The sequence below is a fragment of the Seriola aureovittata genome, chromosome 19 (assembly GCF_021018895.1).
Source record: "Seriola aureovittata isolate HTS-2021-v1 ecotype China chromosome 19, ASM2101889v1, whole genome shotgun sequence".
Lineage (NCBI taxonomy): Eukaryota > Metazoa > Chordata > Actinopteri > Carangiformes > Carangidae > Seriola > Seriola aureovittata.
In genome coordinates, this window is record NC_079382.1 from 15380302 (window position 1) to 15399831 (window position 19530).

At 38.9% G+C, this 19530-nt stretch overlaps 2 protein-coding genes across 2 annotated transcripts in view; one reads left to right on the plus strand and one right to left on the minus strand.

The window, feature by feature from the left end:
• si:dkey-12h9.6 (macoilin-1) overlaps window positions 1–19530 on the minus strand; it is a 37208-nt gene that overhangs the window by 11295 nt on the left and 6383 nt on the right. The gene's annotated exons all lie outside the window — the stretch shown is intronic.
• Window positions 1389–4611, plus strand: LOC130187550 (serotriflin-like). Its single transcript, XM_056405252.1, has 6 exons — window positions 1389–1550; window positions 1795–1885; window positions 2814–2956; window positions 3157–3251; window positions 3795–3877; window positions 4420–4611. Exons 1-6 carry the CDS (start codon window positions 1404–1406, stop codon window positions 4545–4547), a joined length of 687 nt encoding a protein of 228 aa, XP_056261227.1. The 5' UTR covers window positions 1389–1403; the 3' UTR covers window positions 4548–4611.

Genomic DNA, 19530 nt, shown 5'->3' on the forward strand with positions numbered 1-19530 from the left:
TATATATAATAATATTGTATATATTCTATCATGATGTTCAATGTTGAATACATTTTCAATCATGGCTGACACTGATTCAATGCTGAGGCATGTCTTATTAGATGTTTTGTGTCTTTTTGTAGTCTTTTTGCATCTCTTTGTGGTCGTTTTGTGTCTCTGGTTATTTTGTGTCTGTTATAGGTTGTTTTGTGCTCATTTATGGTCAATTTGCATGTCTTTGTGTTAGTTTTGTGTCTCTTTGTGATGTTTTTAGTGTCTCTTTGGTACTGTTGCATCTCTTTGTGGTCGTTTTGTGTTTCAGTATACAACAATCGGCCACAACATTAAAACCGGTAACTAGTTTTAATGTTGTGGCTGATCATTGTAGATCATCACTCCACATACACTGTATATGTGATCTGTGGTTTTTAGCAAATGTTTACATATTTTTTATTATATGTTTAATGTATTTTATTATGTTTTAAGTCAAAATCTGTGCATGCTCTGTCACCTGACTGCTAAGCAAATTTCCCCTTGAGGACAATAGTCCTGAGTACACACATTAAAACAAAAAATGAAAAAGCAAGACAGATGAAGTTGAATTTTAAAGTTGACATCAGGATTATAACACTTTTATGATCATTAGCTTCTTTGCTAGCTTTCGTGGAACATCATACCCTCAACCCAACCCAACCATGCAGACCTGCCCTGTCAAAAAGATCTCCATCAGCCATCAAGGACACAGAGCTCTGAATGTTAGTTTAACTTTTTGATGTCATTTATATTTGATGTTATCACAGTATAACTTAGATACCAGGTTCTTTTTGATATTACACACCTTCTCCTGATAACCTTGCCACAGGAAGAGAACATACAGAGCAATAAATGTACATTTATCACAGATGTACAATGTAAACACACACCTCCAGCGTTCAAGGATTTCTCAAAGTTGCCATGTTGATAAACTGTTATCTTCAGTTTGGTTGCTGTTTGAAAATTAGTATGCCCTTGAGTTTGTGTGTTCAGTTTCACCTGTTTTTTGGTCCAGACTATATAAATCACACCTGGCTGTAGGAGGACAGTCCTGAATTTGAACACAACTATGTACACTTTCAGCTTCCTGTGCGCCTTTGGCCTCTTTGCTGCTCTTCAGGTGCCTGGCACCTTGGCAGAGGATGTGGTAAGTAAAAATACATGTCCAATGGGCAGTTTAATTGTGGAGCAAATGATGAGGTATATTCTTTTGATATTTTAAAATGAGCTTTTTCTCAACTGATGTGTATTTTTGATGTGCAATAGATTAACCTCTATTTTCTCTCTCCTCTCTGAAAATCATACCCAAAGGAGGGTGAGTGTTTGTAATTGTTCTTCATACACCAATCTTCACTAAGATTTAGTATTAGCAGCTTTTATTGTTTCTGAAAATGATCTGCATCTTGTTTTCTTTATGCTTTACTTGTGTTCATTTAGGCACCATCCTGGCCTCCTCCTCAGACCAGAGTGAGATTGTGAACAAACATAATGCTCTTAGGAGAGGTGTTCAGCCTACTGCTAGCAACATGCTGAAAATGGTAAAAATATTAAGTGCATTATTATGATTTTAAAAGTTCAAAAGCATAGTGTGCTTCACTGGACATCAGTGACAACATTTGATCTAACGTATTAGTGGTGGATTTGATATTTCACATGCTCCCTCATGCAGCATATCAGCGCAGAATAAACTGCTCTTACAGATAAGCACAAAGCACTTTGAGATTACATGGTGTATATACTATGGTGGTCTACATGTGCCGATTTCTCCTCTGATCCCCACAGAGCTGGAACGGGGAGGCTGCAGCCAGCGCTCAGAGATGGGCCAACACCTGCTCCATGAGGCACAGCTCTGCCAGCTCCAGAGCGATCAGCAGTAAGTTCATGATAACACCTCTCTCTCTCTCTCTCTCTCTCTTTTTAAAAAAAAAAAAAATAGTGTACCTTTTAAAAAGTCAGCCTCACTGTCTCTTCAATATGCACGTAGGCAGCCAGAAATAGTGTGTTATTTAAAAGGTTTCACAATGTTATGTGAGAAATTAACAAGGATCGGTATTTCTTTTGAGCAGTAAATTCTTATTAAGTGTAGTGAGAGCATAAAATCATGTGAATCAGCATCATGTGACATTGAAATGTCACAGGCTAAGGCCAGGCTAATTAAATTACTTTGAGTTAGCAGCTATTTAAGGCACTGTGTCCACCACATCCAAAGTACTTTAGATATGAGGAAAAACTCAGCCACACATCAGGCCTTAGTGAATAAATGAAATGTGCAGACTAGTTTCACATGGTAGTTTATTGTGTGTTTCCTCTAATGTACCTTGACTGAATCAAGTACAAGCAGACTTTATTAGGTACACCTATAAAACCTAAGGTCATAGTTGGTGTTGGTGCTGTACTGGACTGAATTATACTGAAATGTGTTTCTAATATTCTTCCCTCCTCGTGTTTGTAAATGGGGCAAAACATTAGAAACATCCCTGCACACTACAACCAACAATGAATGAAAAGGAATTACATGACATTATATTTAATAAAGAGGGAGTATAGAGTGAACATACTAACCACTGTACTTTATCACCACTACCTCAAAACATTTTTTTTTTTTTTTTTTTTTACAAAGACCTGAATAAATTCAGAGTGGAAGGATTGATAAATTGAAGAGTGATTAGTGATTTGACCAGGGTTTTCAGAAAGACAGTGGGCAGTGGTGACGATTCCTTCCCTTTGATGTGTTATTGTGAATTGAACCCATAATAGTGAAGACTGAAGTGTCTCTTTTACTCCTCTTTTTTTGACTGCAGGTAGCGGTTGTGGAGAGAACCTGTACATGTCCAGCTACAAAAACACCTGGAGCAACGCTATCCAGTCCTGGTACGACGAGGTGAAGGACTGGCGCTACGGAGTGGGAGCTCTCAACGGAGGAGTAATTGGACATTACACACAGGTGCAGATACATTCAGTTTGTCACCAGTTAATACTGACTTATTCACATACACATTTACCATCACCTGCTGGAAAATACAGTCTATTTAAAAACTAGAATGAGTTAAAAGGGGACGAAATAGCCCAAACATTAAAAACAGTAGTGGCTGTGGATTTATGCACCGAACTCCTTGTGATTTTGTATTTTGTCTCTCTGCTCAGCTTGTTTGGTACAGGTCCAACCAGATTGGCTGTGCCATGGCCTACTGCCCCAACTCTGCATACAAGTATTTCTACGTCTGCCACTACTGCCCACCGTAAGTAAAAAATATTTCGCAATATATCTACGTATGTCTCTCTTGTTAATGAAAATTGTAAGTATAGCACGTTTTGTCACTTTAAATGTACATGATTATTTATATGTACATTGAGTTAAATGAATGCAGGGCATCTGATCGTTTAGTCCTGTTATGTAATACTAAATTTAGAGAGTTAAAAGGAAAATAAGGAATGGAAGAATCTACTTTTCTATTTCTTATAAAAGTATCATGGTTTTTGTACATTTTATACCATGATAGCCTTCTCCAAGTTCTGTTCCAATACAAGTAATGTTGAAAAGATCATTAGTAGCAGTTTGCAAAAAGATGACTAATAAAGTGGATGCAACAATAGAGCTGTAATGCAATGAAACAAATGGGCAATTTGCATCTAATTTCCTCATATGCCTTCCTGAGTGGTCATTAAATAGTCATTCAAAGCTCTGCCGTCTCAGATCACATCCTTGACATGTTTGGGCTGATTTCCAGTGTGAGTCTTCATGCTGTCAAGTTTAATATTTGGTGGTCTGGCCTACATTACAGTGGAAACTACCAGTATGCTCGCCCCTACAAAGCAGGACCCTCCTGCGGTGACTGCCCCAACGCCTGCGACGACAAACTGTGCAGTAAGTGGCAAATACCGAGCTGGAAGATAAAAAATCTTTTCATCTGTTCTAGTGAATCACAGTGATAGATTGGAGTCACAGAATACACAGGAATTATTCTATTAATGCACTTCAGAGGCCAATAAATTGAATAATAAATTATTATTATTTTTGGTGTCAATAAAATGACACGAAATCAAGTCAAAAGGCAAAAGTAAATAATTGAAGTTGGTGAGTCAAACCAAAGTTTCTCTCAGCAAAGACGGAAACAAAACACTTAAGTATCAACAGAAGAAATAAATGACAATTAATTTTTTTTTTTTTTTTTTAAATCATTCATAATCATTGCATTCCTGATCTTTATTAGCACGGCAGCTAAGTAGTATAGAAAAGTCAGTCATGGCTACTTCCTGTTTCGTGGGGATATATTTTACTTCAGCAATCCCTTTGTGAGATTTACTGGACGAAAAATGGAAAAGAAAGGTCAAACAAAATACTACAGATCATTTCCATGCAGTCCTTTATCCATCAATTAATTTTGTCTTTTTCTATCTCTCTCCCAGCCAACCCCTGTCCCTACGCTGACAAGTACAACAACTGTGCTGACCTGAAGCAGCAGTGGGGCTGCAGCAACAAGGATGTGGCCTCTTGGTGTCCCGCCTCCTGCAAGTGCACCAGCCAGATCATTTGAATGCCACATGTGCCCATGGGCTCTGACTCATCAGTCAGTTTCAATAAAGATACTCATCTTTCAAGTTTGTGTTTGTGTTTTGTATCCTCAACTTACTCACCTAAAAACCGCAGCTCAAAAATGTCACCTCTTTGTGTTAGTTGGGAAATAAATAAAGTGCTTCCCGCTGGTTTAATACTTGAGGCGCTTTGACCTCTTCAGTAAACAGCAGAGATTAAGGAGGAAATTTACATTGGCACGCGACCTCTCTGGACAAACACAGCCCGCAGGGACAGGAGCCCTTTGAGTGTATGAGAGGTGTCAGCTCACAAAAGAGGAAGGAGAACACACTGAACCGGGTGGATTTGGCAGAGGTGGAGAGGAAAGGTTAATTCCACAAAGATTTCCCAAACCTGAGCCAAGAAACAAGCCACAATTTGAGACCACGTCTGAAGGCAGTGGCCAGTAATACAGACTAATAATGTGTAATCCTTTTGTCATCATTGAATATATTCAATATCTAAGCAGCCCAAATCCTGACTTCCTGTGATATTTTTTGCATCGTGCAGTAACATGGGTTTAAGTAATGTTTTAAAGACAGTGAGAGCTTTACTTTCATCAAGACACATTAACAACGCCTTTGGGTTAGTTCTGGGAGGATGTTGAACTAATCTGAGCTGCCAGGATTCCAAAGGAAGCTGGAAGGTAACTTCCTGTTAGATAAGATTTTGAAATACACCTATGTCTATTTTGAAGGAAGAACTGAACCACCGAATATAAAATAAGCCTAACTAATTCCCAGTGGTGGAACGTAAATGTATTTAAGTATATTTACCCCAGTTCTGTATGTTTTGAGGTACTTGTGCTTTATTCCATTTTATGCTACATTATTCATCTACTTCACTACGTTTCAGAAGGGAGCATTGTGCTTTTTACTTCATTATTTATTTGACTTCTGCAGTTACTAGTTATTTAGCATATTTTGCAAATTATTTATTTATTTATTTTTAAAGTATTTAGTTTATTTTTTTTTTTTATCAGAGCAGTAGAAATATTTCAAATTGGTTTCAAAAGACACCAACTTCTTTCATATTTTTTGTAATTCTAGTACATCGACAGTGCTTTATTATTTCTTGTTTCAAATTACAGACACTCACAACTCTAATACTTTTTAAACGAGTTGTTTTAAATTAAAAACAGGTTAGAATATTCTCACTGTGCTGTAAATATGGCTTTTAGGACTCAATTGCTGACAGAAATGTCTTTTTAACATTGATGTTTTTGAAGATTAAACAGACTTAACTACAACAACAATGTTGCTCACACATTGATGCATCAGTGACAGTAATCCTATGAAAGCGTTCATATAAAAAGTACTTTAAGTAAACTTTGCTGTTCAACTACTTACATGTACACTGTTAAAGATCTAAGACTTTTTCCGACCACACAAAAGGAGTCTTTCTCTCAAATCTTCTTCACAAATGTGTTTAAATCCTTGTTAGTGAGCGTTTCTCCTTTGCCAAGATCATCTGTCCTCCTCACAGGTATGACATATCAAGATGCTGATTACACAGCGTGATTACTGCACAGGTGTGCCTTAGGCTCACAATAAAAGGCCACTTTAAAATGTGTAGTTTTATTTATTAGGTACTGAACTGTGTGTGACTTAGGCTACAGATGTGCATTTGTTTGGGAAGGAGGGTCGAAGATCAGAAAACAAGTCAGTATGTGATGCGAATACCATTAGCCTCATGCAGTGCGACACAGCTCCTTTGTAAGTAGTTGATCAGGTTCCTGGATATTGGCAGGAAGTGGAACATGCTGTTGTACACGCACATCCGGAGCAACCCAAACATGCTCAGTGGGTGAAATGTCTGGCAACTACGCAGGCCATGCAACAACTGGGATGTTTTATGCTTCCAGGAATTGTGTACATCACGATGCAACATGAGGCGATGGCGGCAGATGAAAGGCATGACAATGAGTCTCAGGATCTCAGGGTTTTTTTGCATCTATTTAATAATTATAGTACAGTAATGTTACTATTGGGCACCAACAAGGGAGGAACAATGAGGGGAAAAATATGTAAATAAAATTATGTGTTATATAATGGTATTTTAAAATTATGACAAAATTACCCTTAAGATGATGCAGACTATAGGAAATTAAAATATAAAAAGTTTTAAAATATAAAGAAAATTGTTATTGTTGCTGGGGAGCAAAACGTTAGGCTTTGAATTTTTGAAGTTCTTGGTAGCAGACTCTTCCCTCCATGACCAGCAGGAAGTCCTTCATCACGCCAGCCTGCGACTCTTCTTCAAACTGCATGCTTTTACTTTGTTGGCTCACAGACGAGCAGAAAAGATGCTCCTACACACCCACATCTGAGGCTGAGAGAGTGTGCCTCTCTTCAGGGGTCCACCACACATGCTCTGGCTGCACAGCAGGCTCCTGGTTCAAGTAAGGCTGTGTTTGTGTGAGCTAGACTCGGTCAGTGTACATCTGAGAAGCACAGATGGATCTACAGGCTCGGCTTGTTGGAATCCATCCAGACTGGCTCTTGTTGTGGTTTCTTTATCTGTTAGCCTGTCTTTGGTTTCCACTCTGCACTTACAGAAGAGGTTGTTTTCATTTTGGCTCATAAAGTAATCCACTCTAATTTCAACACTATAAAGCAATAGTTAACCTATTGCCACAGTGTCACACGCGCTGCTATTGTGTTGGAATTTCCATGTGATAACAAACTTCTCTCAATAAAGATAAACACTTGGGCTGAATTTCTGTAATCTTGTCTGCATGCCAAGAGAGTCTCTCCACAGCGTGTAGGAGTCACACAAATGTCAAGGCCTCTTGTTTCTGAAATTCCCGTGGAGTTAACTGAGGAGACACATGAGAGAACCACCTGAAGTGAGTGGACAGGGGAGCTGGAAGGAGTGTTATTCCCCCAGCAGAGGGGAGATAAGGGGATGAGTTTTTCCTCTGCCAGTGGGTCCAGTGATAGCAGAGGTCCTCTGGCTTGGCCAAGCTTGATAAGCCCGGCCGTGCCATCCTGTGGGGCTTATCAACTCCAGCAGTGAGCCTCAACAGTTAGTCCCAGGGCCAGAAAATGTTTATGACTTTGGCGTCAGTTTGTCTTCCTAAAGAGATTGTGTAATATGAAAAAAAATAATGACTACGCACATCTTCTGCATTGTTAAAGCCTGTTGTAGATTTTATATAAATCATCGACATGAAGAGGTGAATCCTGAAGTTTCAGCAGCAAAAGATTGGCTCATGCTGGTTGGTAACCTCATCTAAACTGAAGTTAAAATAAGTCAGGATGAGTTAGCACATCTTATTACAGCTCCACCAGACAGCTCTCTACATGTTTAGAGACAGAGGAAACAACCAAGAGCAGAGGATGCATTTCCCTTGCTATTTTTTTTTTTAATGAAATTGTGTTAGAGAGGAGGGAGAAAAAAGTGTGAAAAAAAAAGGGGAAACAGAGAGAGACGAGGAGAGAAAGAGGGAGGGAAATAAGTTGGCAAAAGGGAGGACACTTGATCAGTTACATCCGTCTGTCCACACTAAAGACAGTTCATTTAGTCTGAGCTGTTATCCTGCCACATCACAGTCCCTTTGGATTAGAAACAGGATGCTGAAAAAAAAAAAAAAAAAAGAGCTCACTCCATTTAAACCTGACCAAAGATCTTAGGGCTCAGTGCTGCAAACTGTGCTTGATTCACTGTGTTTATCTTGACTTTTAAACCTGATGAAATACAACATAACACCGAGTCAACAAGCATTTCAAAGCAATAGTTACTGTACTTTTGTTTTAAATTGCCTGGAAAACCAAATCAGAGGGTTTTACTGTCACTTGTATTCGTCCAAACCATCAGGTGCTCAATCTTCATTCACATCTCCTACCAGGAGTAAACACATCTGGCACAGATGTTTATCTAAAAGAAAACACACTTTATACAAAGTACTACTACGTCTTGCCACTGTGAGCCAATGGGAAGAGAATCGTTCCACATACATGAGATGTGTCACTTCCTCTAGTGGTGCTTTTTATTTACGTAATGAAAACGGTCGTTTCTCTGCTCAAGACTTTAAACAGTGTTAATGTGATGAAATTTTTGTCAGGTTAAAAATATCCGTTGTCATTGTGCATTAGGTGTGAACGCTGTCACATGTTCAGGTTACATCTATTTGCCCTCCAGGATCTTTATGTGGTCTGAGCTCCAGTCCTGGATCAGGGCTATAGGCCTCACACAGCCACTCCACATTGTATTGAGGTGTCACCTGTGTGAAGTGAGGTTGTGCCCAGAAGCATTCAGAGAGGCCTCTAATGAAAGCAGAGCACTGTAGTCGTGCAGCTTCCTTCCTTTCATTCAGTGCTTTTAGATGCAGCATAACAAAACTTGCTAACAAGTTCGTCAGCTCGCCTCTTAAGCTTTCATCGCACACACGGCAACATCTGAACCAAAGGCCACTGAAAATAGATCTCCTCTTTCACATGCCAAAGCACCGACAGATCACTTTCATTGATAAAGGCCTGAAGGAAGGAGGACTGTAGCCATGGCAAACACTTTATTTCTAATCGGTATGCGGTTCTATAGTAACCACATACTTCCCTATATTGTCCTGAGAAGCTCATAAGCTGTGTACTGGGTGCACAGTATGGGGTTTCCTAAAGCGCCTGTTAGTGGGACTGTGCTTGAAGTTTTATGAGCGAGCGTGATGGCTATGAGTTCAACCAGTGGCCAAAGACTGAGCTCTCCCAGCACACCCTGCTCAATAAAACTAGCCTGGTTCACGTCAAGCATTAGCAAACGGGTGTTGTTCTTTCTCCAAGCCGCTGCCTGTTTGATAGCTATTCTCACTCAATTGTCCTGCAGCAAACGTACATTAGACAAACATTTGGAGAGGGGTTCAGAGTCCGAGTGGCGGAAATGGCTAAAATGGGTGTATCCTAAGTACAATGTATAGCAAAACATTCAATCACACAGAACCACTGTGAAAAAAATAAAATCAAGAGCAGGAAGGGACTCCACAACACAAGAAATGATTTGCAGGTTTGAAGCAGCATCCAAATTATTTTTGTGGTTATTTTTTGAGGTTTAAGTTCATTAAAATAAGCAACACAAGGTTGATATTGATTGAAGATGGATTGACTTATATATTTACGCTTTGATATTTTTAATAAAGTTAGAAGCAAAACAAACTCACTAAGTAAAAGGTTGTTTTAAAAAAGTTTTAAAAGAACCAGCCAAGGCAAAGAAATCTCTGGTCTTACTTTTCATCATTGCTGTTCGTTCGTAGTATATTCTGCAACTAAGCAACCACTAACCAACTGCAGAGAAGACAAGTGTGTATACCCAGTGTATGTGAATGTTCAAGTGATATGTGTTTGTAGAGATTGAAATCATTTTCATTTGAAACCGTTTAAAAATGAAAACGTATTAGTGTGGATGTAGCTTTAGTGCCTTCTTAAGATATACTTTATCTATTTGATTTACTTTCATCTTATTCTTTTTTACTTAATCTTTTTATGTATCCACAGTTGTTTGTTTGTTTGTTGTCTATGATTTACTTGCAATTTGTTACTGACTGCAGTGCCGCTATTATTGTATTATTGCTTGTTAACATATTTATTATTGGTAAAGTTTAATTGCCAAATAAATTATTGACTATGATAAAAAGAAAACAAATTTTAACCAGTATTTATTCTTTTTATTAGATAATAATGCGGTTATAAATGATGGTATGGACGATGCCTGATTAGGAAGTCCTAAAAAAACTGTTGGGTTGCAAGTAAAAAAAAAAAAAAAAAAGGAAAAAATAAAGCAACTATTTTACAAGCAGATCTGGTGCTTCAGTTAATTAATCGTTTTTCAATTCTTCCGGGAGAGCGAGCTGTAAAGATGTTACTAAAGCCATATTTACATTATTGTGGAAAACAGCTTTTGTGCGCACGTCCTCCATTATATTGCAAATTGTACAGTGTGTTGCAACAAAGTCTGCTGTATATGGAGTGGGGGTGCAATGAAAGTAGAAATTTGTTGACCTTTGACCTGAACCGTGCTACTCCTGTGAGTGTTGCCAGTGCTGAAAGCCTGTGCTGCGATTAAAGATGGAGGACAAATTCATTGGAGGTGTTTCTGAAAGAAACTTCACAGTAACAAATCATCACATTGAGACTAAAATGAAAACATTTTCTGGGCGACGCAGTGTTCAGATTCTGCGCCCAGGATATTCAGAACAGAGGAGAGATTATAACACAAGTGACATGCAAAGGATTTTTATAATAATGTGAAAACTTGACTAAAATGTTAGGATGTTTTAAGCAAACGTTTCTGGGGTAATATTAACATTTAATGCCAACAACAGATGCAGAATGTCATAACTCACATTTTTGTTTACATTATATTGTGCTATGATATACTGTTACACACCAAGGATTGAGTGCATGTCATTCACCAACATAGCGCAACTTCAACACAACCACAGCTATTTCTGTGCTCAGAATCAAACACATTTCTGCTCAGAAACTATGCAGCGGCACCCTCTGTTCTTTAAAAGGATTATAAATGGCTCCTATCCCTTATGCAAACCTCCATGTCAACTTTCATATTTGCTTGTTTCCTGAAATATATTTCTGTATGAAATTCCTGAAAATTGTTGTCTGGGAAAAATTCATGAACTGTATATGCATTTTGGTGTACTGTCACACAAAGGAGGCCCAACGCATTATTTTCTCCAGAGCTCTGTTCTCACTGCAGGTTTCTTCCCACTCTTGGTCTTAATAATAAATAAGCCCCACGGGTCTTTACATCTGCTTATCGCTGCTGCCACAGTAATCTGACACAGACGTTTGCCGGGCCTGACATTTACACAGACGAGCGAGCGAACATTCCCTTTTCTCATCCTGGTAAATCTGTTTGCTATTAGCCGTTGTCAGACAGATGCACGGACCAAATCCATACGCTTCACTCAGGAATGGCTTGGTCACGCAAGGGTCAATCACTCACGGTTCATTTTTTTCAGCGGCAGCCGATACATTCCCTTTACAGCAGTTATGTGACGTGAGAGAAGACAGTTTGAAAGATCAGGTCTTCCCGGAAAGAAGTTCAGGACTGGGTTGCACCAGCTAGTTGTAAATCTTTCCTTTGTATGTAAAGTTTTTACTAGTTCATTTTAAACTATATTGACCACAACTATATTGAACAGAAAGTTACTGTAGCATCACAAGATGTAATATAACGTTTTTATGCGGCCAAATGTTATATCATACTTACTAACATGTCCTTTGTAAATGTGGGTATGACTTTGTTTATTAATATATGCATTCATGTAGAAATCTGTTCTCTAAGAGTGAGTTGGAAATATCTGATTAAGCTAACCTAAGCAACACTATTTGCTAATTTAATGTAGATTATTATGTTAATGTTTAGTAATTTGAGGTAAAGTGTGTTTTTTGTAAACTGTAATTTAAAGTCTTGTTATATTGTCAACAATATTACCTCTTTTAGCCCTCAGCCTAAACAGGACATATATTAGCATGCTAACATTAGCTCTGTCAATAATTTAGCTAACTAATAAACAGTTACACCTGGAAGACAGTATGTGTAAACATTTAGTGACAACAAAATCATGGTAACCGTCTAATTTATGGTTCTGTTTGTCATAACCAACTGCAGTTTTTAATACATATTTGCAGTAATGTGAAGCATTTTCATTGTTCTCTATAAATGAATGTATGTAATTTAAAGGGTCGGATCATCCAAATTACCAAAAAAGTTGAAGGTCACTCTACTTCTTGCTGAATAGAAGCTTTTACTTACTTTAATTATATCCTAGCTTTTACTGGACCATATCTCACAACCTTTTTTGGCACATGGAACTTGCTCAGCTGCTATTATATGACTAAGTACAGACTTCCTGCTGCAACATTGACGGCATTAAAATCATTGATCAGGACACACTGGACAGCTGGAGAGAGACAAAGAAGGCCATTCACATCCGACACCAAAGACAGGGGTTATGATATCTGATGAGATATTTGTCCTCAAGGTCAAGAGTAAATGGTTTAATTACATTAAAGTTAATCAGTAGGAGCATATATAAAATTAGGAGATCCCTTCAACAATAAAATGACAAAAATAATAAATTCAGAGGAAGTTTTAAGTTATAGCTAAACAGGCACCTTTATATATAGTAAGTTCAGTAAAGTTCCCATGAGGAAATCCCATCTTTAAAACTACCTTTTAATCTACTGAGCATAGAGTAATAAGACGCTACAATTGGCATAAAATAATAATATATAAATCTGGGTTCTATAGCAAGACCCATCATAATAACTGAAAATGTATGCAATAGATTTAGAGGTTGAAGCTTCAGTCCCTGAACTTAAACCAAACTGCATGCACGCACGCATATACAAACACATACCTTCTGAGAAAATTGCAAATATTATCACGTCGAGCTGTTTGTATAACCCAAACACGGTTTGTTACATTTGAAGTTAACCATGTCTTTCCAAATTTATGGTGTTGCTATCACAGATTTGGCTTGAGGTGTAAATCTGTCATGAAGAAAAGCTTCAAGAGGGAAGAACAAACACATGGTCTCCCGTATACAGTAAAAGGTCTCTGTACTGTACATCTGCGTAGCTCTTATGTAATCAACATGCCTCCTGTAATAATTAACATGTGTGCAAACATTTTAACAATTTAAATTGCAAATAAGTAAATGCAGCAGTAAATTGCTTTTAATTAACATTTTATTGCACAGCTGACACTTGCATGACCGCTATTTGTTTCTACTGGATGCCAACCACTTCTGCAGAGTGTAAACATTTCAAATACTGTAGGTTTAACAAGACTCATTAATCTTATCATATACACAAAGCTCCTCCCAGTTGTGAGGTCTGTGCCGTTGGTTGCGTGACAAGCCAATTTCTCTTTTTTCCTCCCCTCTATACTTCACCGACATGCCTCAAACCACCAAGCTCTCTACATCCTGTGCATTGAAAGCACACTCCCCTTGTCGATTAAGCCAGGATGTTTTCTCGTCTGCTTTTTTTTCTGCTCCCCCTCCTCCTTCGTTTTCCTATTTCTAACGGAAGTCCTGGGTTGTGGCCCAATCATTTTAGTTTTTATTAAGATGCGGTGATAACATTTCAGGTTGATTGCTGCATGAGGAAAGGGTGCGGCGAAAGCCCTCAATTAGGCGTCATTTAAAGAAGCCTGCACTAGATAAAGCAATTACAACATCACTGCAGGGAGGTTGTGTGTTTAAAAAGCAGCATGACATCAGGATGTGCTTCAGAGGAAGCTGCAGCTCAGACTAGCAAAGGCTTTCATCCAACAATAATGTGACAGTGATTCCTTTCAGGTTGGGCGGATTTAATTGTATAAGGATAAGGAATAAGGAAATGGAAAAAAAAACAAAAAACAGAGGTGGTATTATGTGTCCTTAAATGCATCTCCACACATAGTGTTACTCTGCTATGCATACAATTAGTTTGACATTTAAAAGTCAAGACAGAAAAATGCAGCCTAGCAGTGACATTATGAGTTAAAGTCTAGCTCTTGACCTGTCACGCGTTGCCGCTGTTTGAATGAAGTGCCCGTCACTTTCCCTACCAGAAGAAATGTCAGAATTAAAATTTTAAAGAGTTTTATCATACATTTCATACTTGCAGTGGCCTGGGACCACAACTTGCTTGTGTTATCTTTGTAATTGAGGAAACTAGAAAGCAAAGCAAAGATTTATCTCTGTGCGTGAGTAAATAAAAGAAGTCCCACGACACCGCAAAGTAACCAAACTACTGCTTCCCCCTCTGCCGCCTCTCCACAGCTGACGTGTTACGCATACTCCCTCAAATAGACCGCATACTGTAGCTGTAAACACTAAGCGTGGGTTGACATGTATTTGTAGACAAAATAAGTCTTCATGGAGCCAAACTCAGAGAGGAAGCCAGCTAATCAAAGCATTATGTAATTATAATTACCAGACCATGCTCAAAATTTGATGCATCTTTAATTCACTAACTCTTACCCTAGCTGCATACCCTGCTGCTGAAATCGACCGTCCCAAAACATCTTTAAAAAGCATGTGCAGCTTCAGAGGGTCGGTTACTGTACATCTTCCTGCTGTCAAGAAAAAACGCATAACAGCAATTTCTCTGTATCACGTTTTGCACATGTGGCTTTGGTCCCACAGTGTTCATACTGTGTGCACGCTCCTCTGTCTGCACTCCGTTTTAACTGATGTCTGTGGCACATCCAGCGGTAACACGATAGGCACAGCGCTAAATCCTGCACCCACCTGTTAAACATTTGCTCTCGGCCGTCTTCAAACAGTGCTGCCTATCAGCATCTGCAGTTGTGTGCAAAGCTAGGTGCTGGTGTAAGAAGGCATGTTCATGTCATGAAGAGGCAATGTTTGACTGACAGAAAGGGATTCGGTTTATCAAGACCTAATCCTGACAATTTATTCTATTTGACCTCTATTTGTTGCCATAGTTTCTGTCCATCACACCTGTAACTGAAAAACTTAACTAGATGTGTGTCCTCTTAACCCGAGCACATACATAGGTGATGGGGAACACTATGGGATGCTATATAGGGAAATAATCACCTGTCACTTAAAAGGCATAAATGGTCACCACAACCTAAACATGATGAGAGCTTGCGATTGTTCTTGATTGCTAGCAGCTAACATGGTGATTACGCGGCTGCATAGGCTTCCCTCTGAGCGGCCTTATCAGGGTGTGCAATTGTTCCCCTCAGCTACAGCCACCGGAAACAAGGGGTGGGGTACGTTCAGGGGGTGTGGTGACAGTGCAGCCTAGGGATGGAAAGGAGGAGTACCTATGCACTATCATCCTCTGCATTCCTGTTCACGCCCCCATTGTGCATCTGGGCTTAAGGGAATGAAATGTTGAGGCCAAGAACCTCACAGCTAAGATTTATGCAGTGGTAAAAAAATTTGTGACATTGGTAGTATTTTATATTTTTGTCCTGATAGCAATGGCGCGTAAGGATGGCGTTGTTCATCACTGTGGTTCACAGCAAGATTTCTCAACAACTAAGAGGATGATTCCCAGCCTCTGAATCGCTGCCCTCATTTGTTCAGGGATTTAAGTCTGGTGTTGTGCTCATCGGTGGCTACTTCCACCAGTTGTTGAAAAAAATCAACCAATCAGAGAGCGGCAGGCAGGATTAAGAACAGTTAAGTGATAATTATTTCAGCCGCTGCTGGTTCTGAAGCTAAAAGTCCTGTCAATTTTTTCCCATCCACCGCGTTACATGCTACACAGTTGGACTGGGATCAGTATGAAACTCTAGTTGTTGAAGTACATCAGTACAAACGATTAACAACTGTGTTGAAAAAAGATCTCTTGTCTTGATAAGGAGTGAGAGGTACAAGCATGTATGTAAAAGCTTTGTGGGAGAGGTTCATTATGACTCAAAAGGTTTAAAAAAAGTCACGAGTGCCCATAAAAGCAAATAAAAATGATCAAATAAATTACAGCAGTTGGTTTAAATGCTATTCCCTTTGTAAACAAGTGAAATTAGTTCATCCACATGCATATTTTCTCACTTGTTTTAAGGGGAATTTCCAGAATAAATACAAAATTAAATAGATTTGTATTAGGGGAAATAATATGATGCATTTTCCGCTACACACAATTCATCGATCTCTTCAGTCCGATTCCTTTGAAACACGAAACGACCAGATCTTTTCAAGCTTCTAGTTGACATCTTCAACAACAGTCACCCAGTGAGAGCGACTGCTCTTTAACCCACCTAACGCTGCCCTCTGCTCCTCATGGTCACATTGCACCAGGATTAAAAGCTGCAGTTGCACATAGAGATAATGACATGAGTAGAGCAGGAAAAACATGACTTGGACTCAAAGCAAACTGCTCAAAGCTTTTCACAGAAGCATGGCCGCATGGAGTTCCTAGGAATGTTTACTCTTTACATTCATCTACACAAGAATTTCAACGGCCTTCAGTGAAACACCTGCTGATTCAAGGAAGACAAGAGTTTGGCAGCTGGAGATATATAATATGTGCCGCACATATGAATACAATCTGAACATATGCATTCATTTTCCAAGAGATTTCTCTGCTAATTTCTCAGCCGCAATGTTTGAGAGTAAAGTGGTATCCACTGTATTATATCAGACACTAGAGAAACAGTACAGACAGAAGCTGTTTCATAACTGCCATAACTACTGTTTGTCTGATCTCAGTGGCCAGAGTCAACATTTTAACACCTGTCGAAGTGTCCTTGAGTAAATCACTGAATCTCCAAGTGCTCTAAGCTGGCCCTGACCTCCATGCATGACATGCAGTATTTTTAACTATGTCCCGGAGGGATGTAGACAAATGACGACTCTTTACATCCATGTCTTTACTCTTTACAGCATATATTTTAATGACATTTGAGAAAAAGAGCCTTTCTCTTGCAACTGCTGACAAGAATCAGATACAGTCCAAAGGTAATGTACATGTCCAGAAATGTTGACCAAGCTGTACACCAGAATACAGCATTGTTTTTAATATCTTTAGATGAAAGTATCATCTGTCTGTCAGTTCTGATAAAAGATATGAAGTGTATCAATACAAATCTATTTTTCTCACCAGTTTACTTTTCACAGCTCCACATTGACTGGTTACCCTCAGATAAAAAGCACTTTATACTGAAACCTTATACTTAAACTTCCAACTCTGGGATATTTGCAGCGCTGTTCTGACCCTCCTCCATTTATTTATTAGGCCTCATAAATCTGACTGGATTATTGAAGATACTGCACATGCAAAGCTGTGTGGAGCTGCATGTGATGTTACATACTCACCCCCACCCAACAAAACACTGATTGCTTTACAGTTTTGATTAATGAGGAGAAAAGACCTGCATTTCGTCTGTCACACCAACTGGTCTCTGTTTCTAATCAGCCATATACATATCTCTATATGGAGGGATCCTCCAAACTGAGGAATGCACTGTTGATCCCCTGAGTAACCATAAGAGGCCTGTACATAGCTTCACATGAAAGCAGAGGTCTGTTTCATGCAGTGTGAAGAGAGGACTCCTCTTGAAGACATACTGGTCCTCATTGCAAGTGATAAGAAGTTAATATGTTAGGAGTTGGTAGTTGACCTTTGCATGAGAAAGAGCTGAACAAACAAAGCCACATGGAGGAATATACAAAAATATAAGCTGCAAGCTGATGCCCCCCACACAAGGGAGTCAAAGCAACAAGTGAAAGTGCTACTGAAAAAAATGTACTTTGATAGGGTTAAATGAATAACAGCTTGTCGGTTGTTAGTATATACTAAATTTCTGTACATTGTATGACTTTTCTATTAATAAATTCAACTTTGCCATCATAAAAACAGACCTTTGAGCAAATCCTTTGAGCTCAGATAAAAGTAAGAACTTTTCCTTGATTTGGGGAGTTTCATCAAAAAGCAATTATTAGAAAACTATATGAGGCAATGAAACTCCTAACCTCAGTTTGACCTTTACATGTGGCAGACTAATGCCTGTCCAGGAATGTCCTGACGCAAAAACTGAAGTGAACAACAGTAGTCATCCATCATCCACCTCCTTCACTCTTTGATCCCTTACATTCACCCAGTCGTCTTGCCATTACAGCGAGACTCACGGCTGTGACAGATTGGCAAAGTGAGCAGAGTATCATCTGTACAGTGAGTATGGTTTCAGAGTCATGTATGTTGCATAACGGCACGTGTGGATCCAAGACAAAGGATGGAGCACATTTAGGCTGATGGCTTGTTTATTTTCCACAAATCTGCGCTTTATGGTGGAGTTGAGATAAATCGCTTAATGGCTTTCCTGGAATGTAAGTTCACAAGAAGGCTAGATTAAAACTGATTTGATGAAAGAATAACTTTTTTTTCTCTGCTCTTTGCTTTAATGTTCAAACCTCAGATTATGTGAGCCTAAACAAGCCAACACTTTTACTTCCACCAGCAATAATAGGGTTTGTTTGATGAAACTACCAAATTATTCCATTTAAGAGCTTATTACAACTTATGCAACACTACAGGGTCACCTGTAAACTCCCATCTTTGAGCTCCAGTTGCCTCAAACACAACTACTCTCCAGGAACAGAGAAACAAACAAAACCGTCCAACAAAGCAAGTATTTATTCAGATACTCACATTGCTAGTTCCTGCACAGCAATAGATGGTGAGCCACCATTTTCATGCTAGCAAGCTAATACTAGTGTTAGTCAGTCAGAATAGCTCTCCAACCTTTTTCCTATTTTCTCTGTACTGTGTCATTCTTCTAGCATTTTGTTCTACGTACATCTTTGTAATTTACATCTTTCATTCAGGAAGGAATAATTAGGCTAATGAGGGGGGAAAAAACATTTCCAAGATAGCTAGCTTGCTAACCTGTCAGTTAACTTAGAGTTAAGAGTATTAACTGTCAGAAACCAAGCTAACAGGCTCGGTAACTGCCAGTTAACTGTCAGGTAGACTGCTTGTTAGCTTGGTTGCTAGTACACGCACTATCAACAATAATAGTTTTGTAGAGAAGAGCTTTTGTGATATCTTGTGAATGGAGAAACATGGCTAATAAACTAGCTTTCTCTATTTTGGACTCTTGATTTCTGTTCCTGCAAAAGTCGACAGTGTCAAGTTGCTAATGTTCAACAACACAAATGCGTGCATCAAAGTTCACTAAAGTTGAAGTTGAAAAACTTTCATGAAGATAATCAACACTAAAATTAATACAAATATGCGACTAACATGTTATCAGCCTTCAGGCCTCAGCATTTGTCTGTTTGGATCATGCATAAGCAAAAGTGACAACCTAAGAGCACTGGTACCTCTGGGATACTCTGCTGTGAAATGTGAGAGTGAGAGCGTTTACTGTTGTTGAACAGTCTTGACTATGTAAATAGTTCTCATGATCTCTGGCAAAACTCTGACCAAATACAGCTGAGAGGAGAAATACTGATTCCCAGGGCT

Excerpts from the sequence above, each read along its gene's own strand:
- LOC130187550 (XM_056405252.1), top strand. The coding sequence starts at position 1,404 with ATGATCTGCATCTTGTTTTCTTTATGCTTTACTTGTGTTCATTTAGGC. Across the intron at positions 2,957-3,156 it reads TAATTGGACATTACACACAG|CTTGTTTGGTACAGGTCCAA; the intron begins GTGCAGATACAT and ends CTCTCTGCTCAG. Across the intron at positions 3,878-4,419 it reads CTGCGACGACAAACTGTGCA|CCAACCCCTGTCCCTACGCT; the intron begins GTAAGTGGCAAA and ends TCTCTCTCCCAG.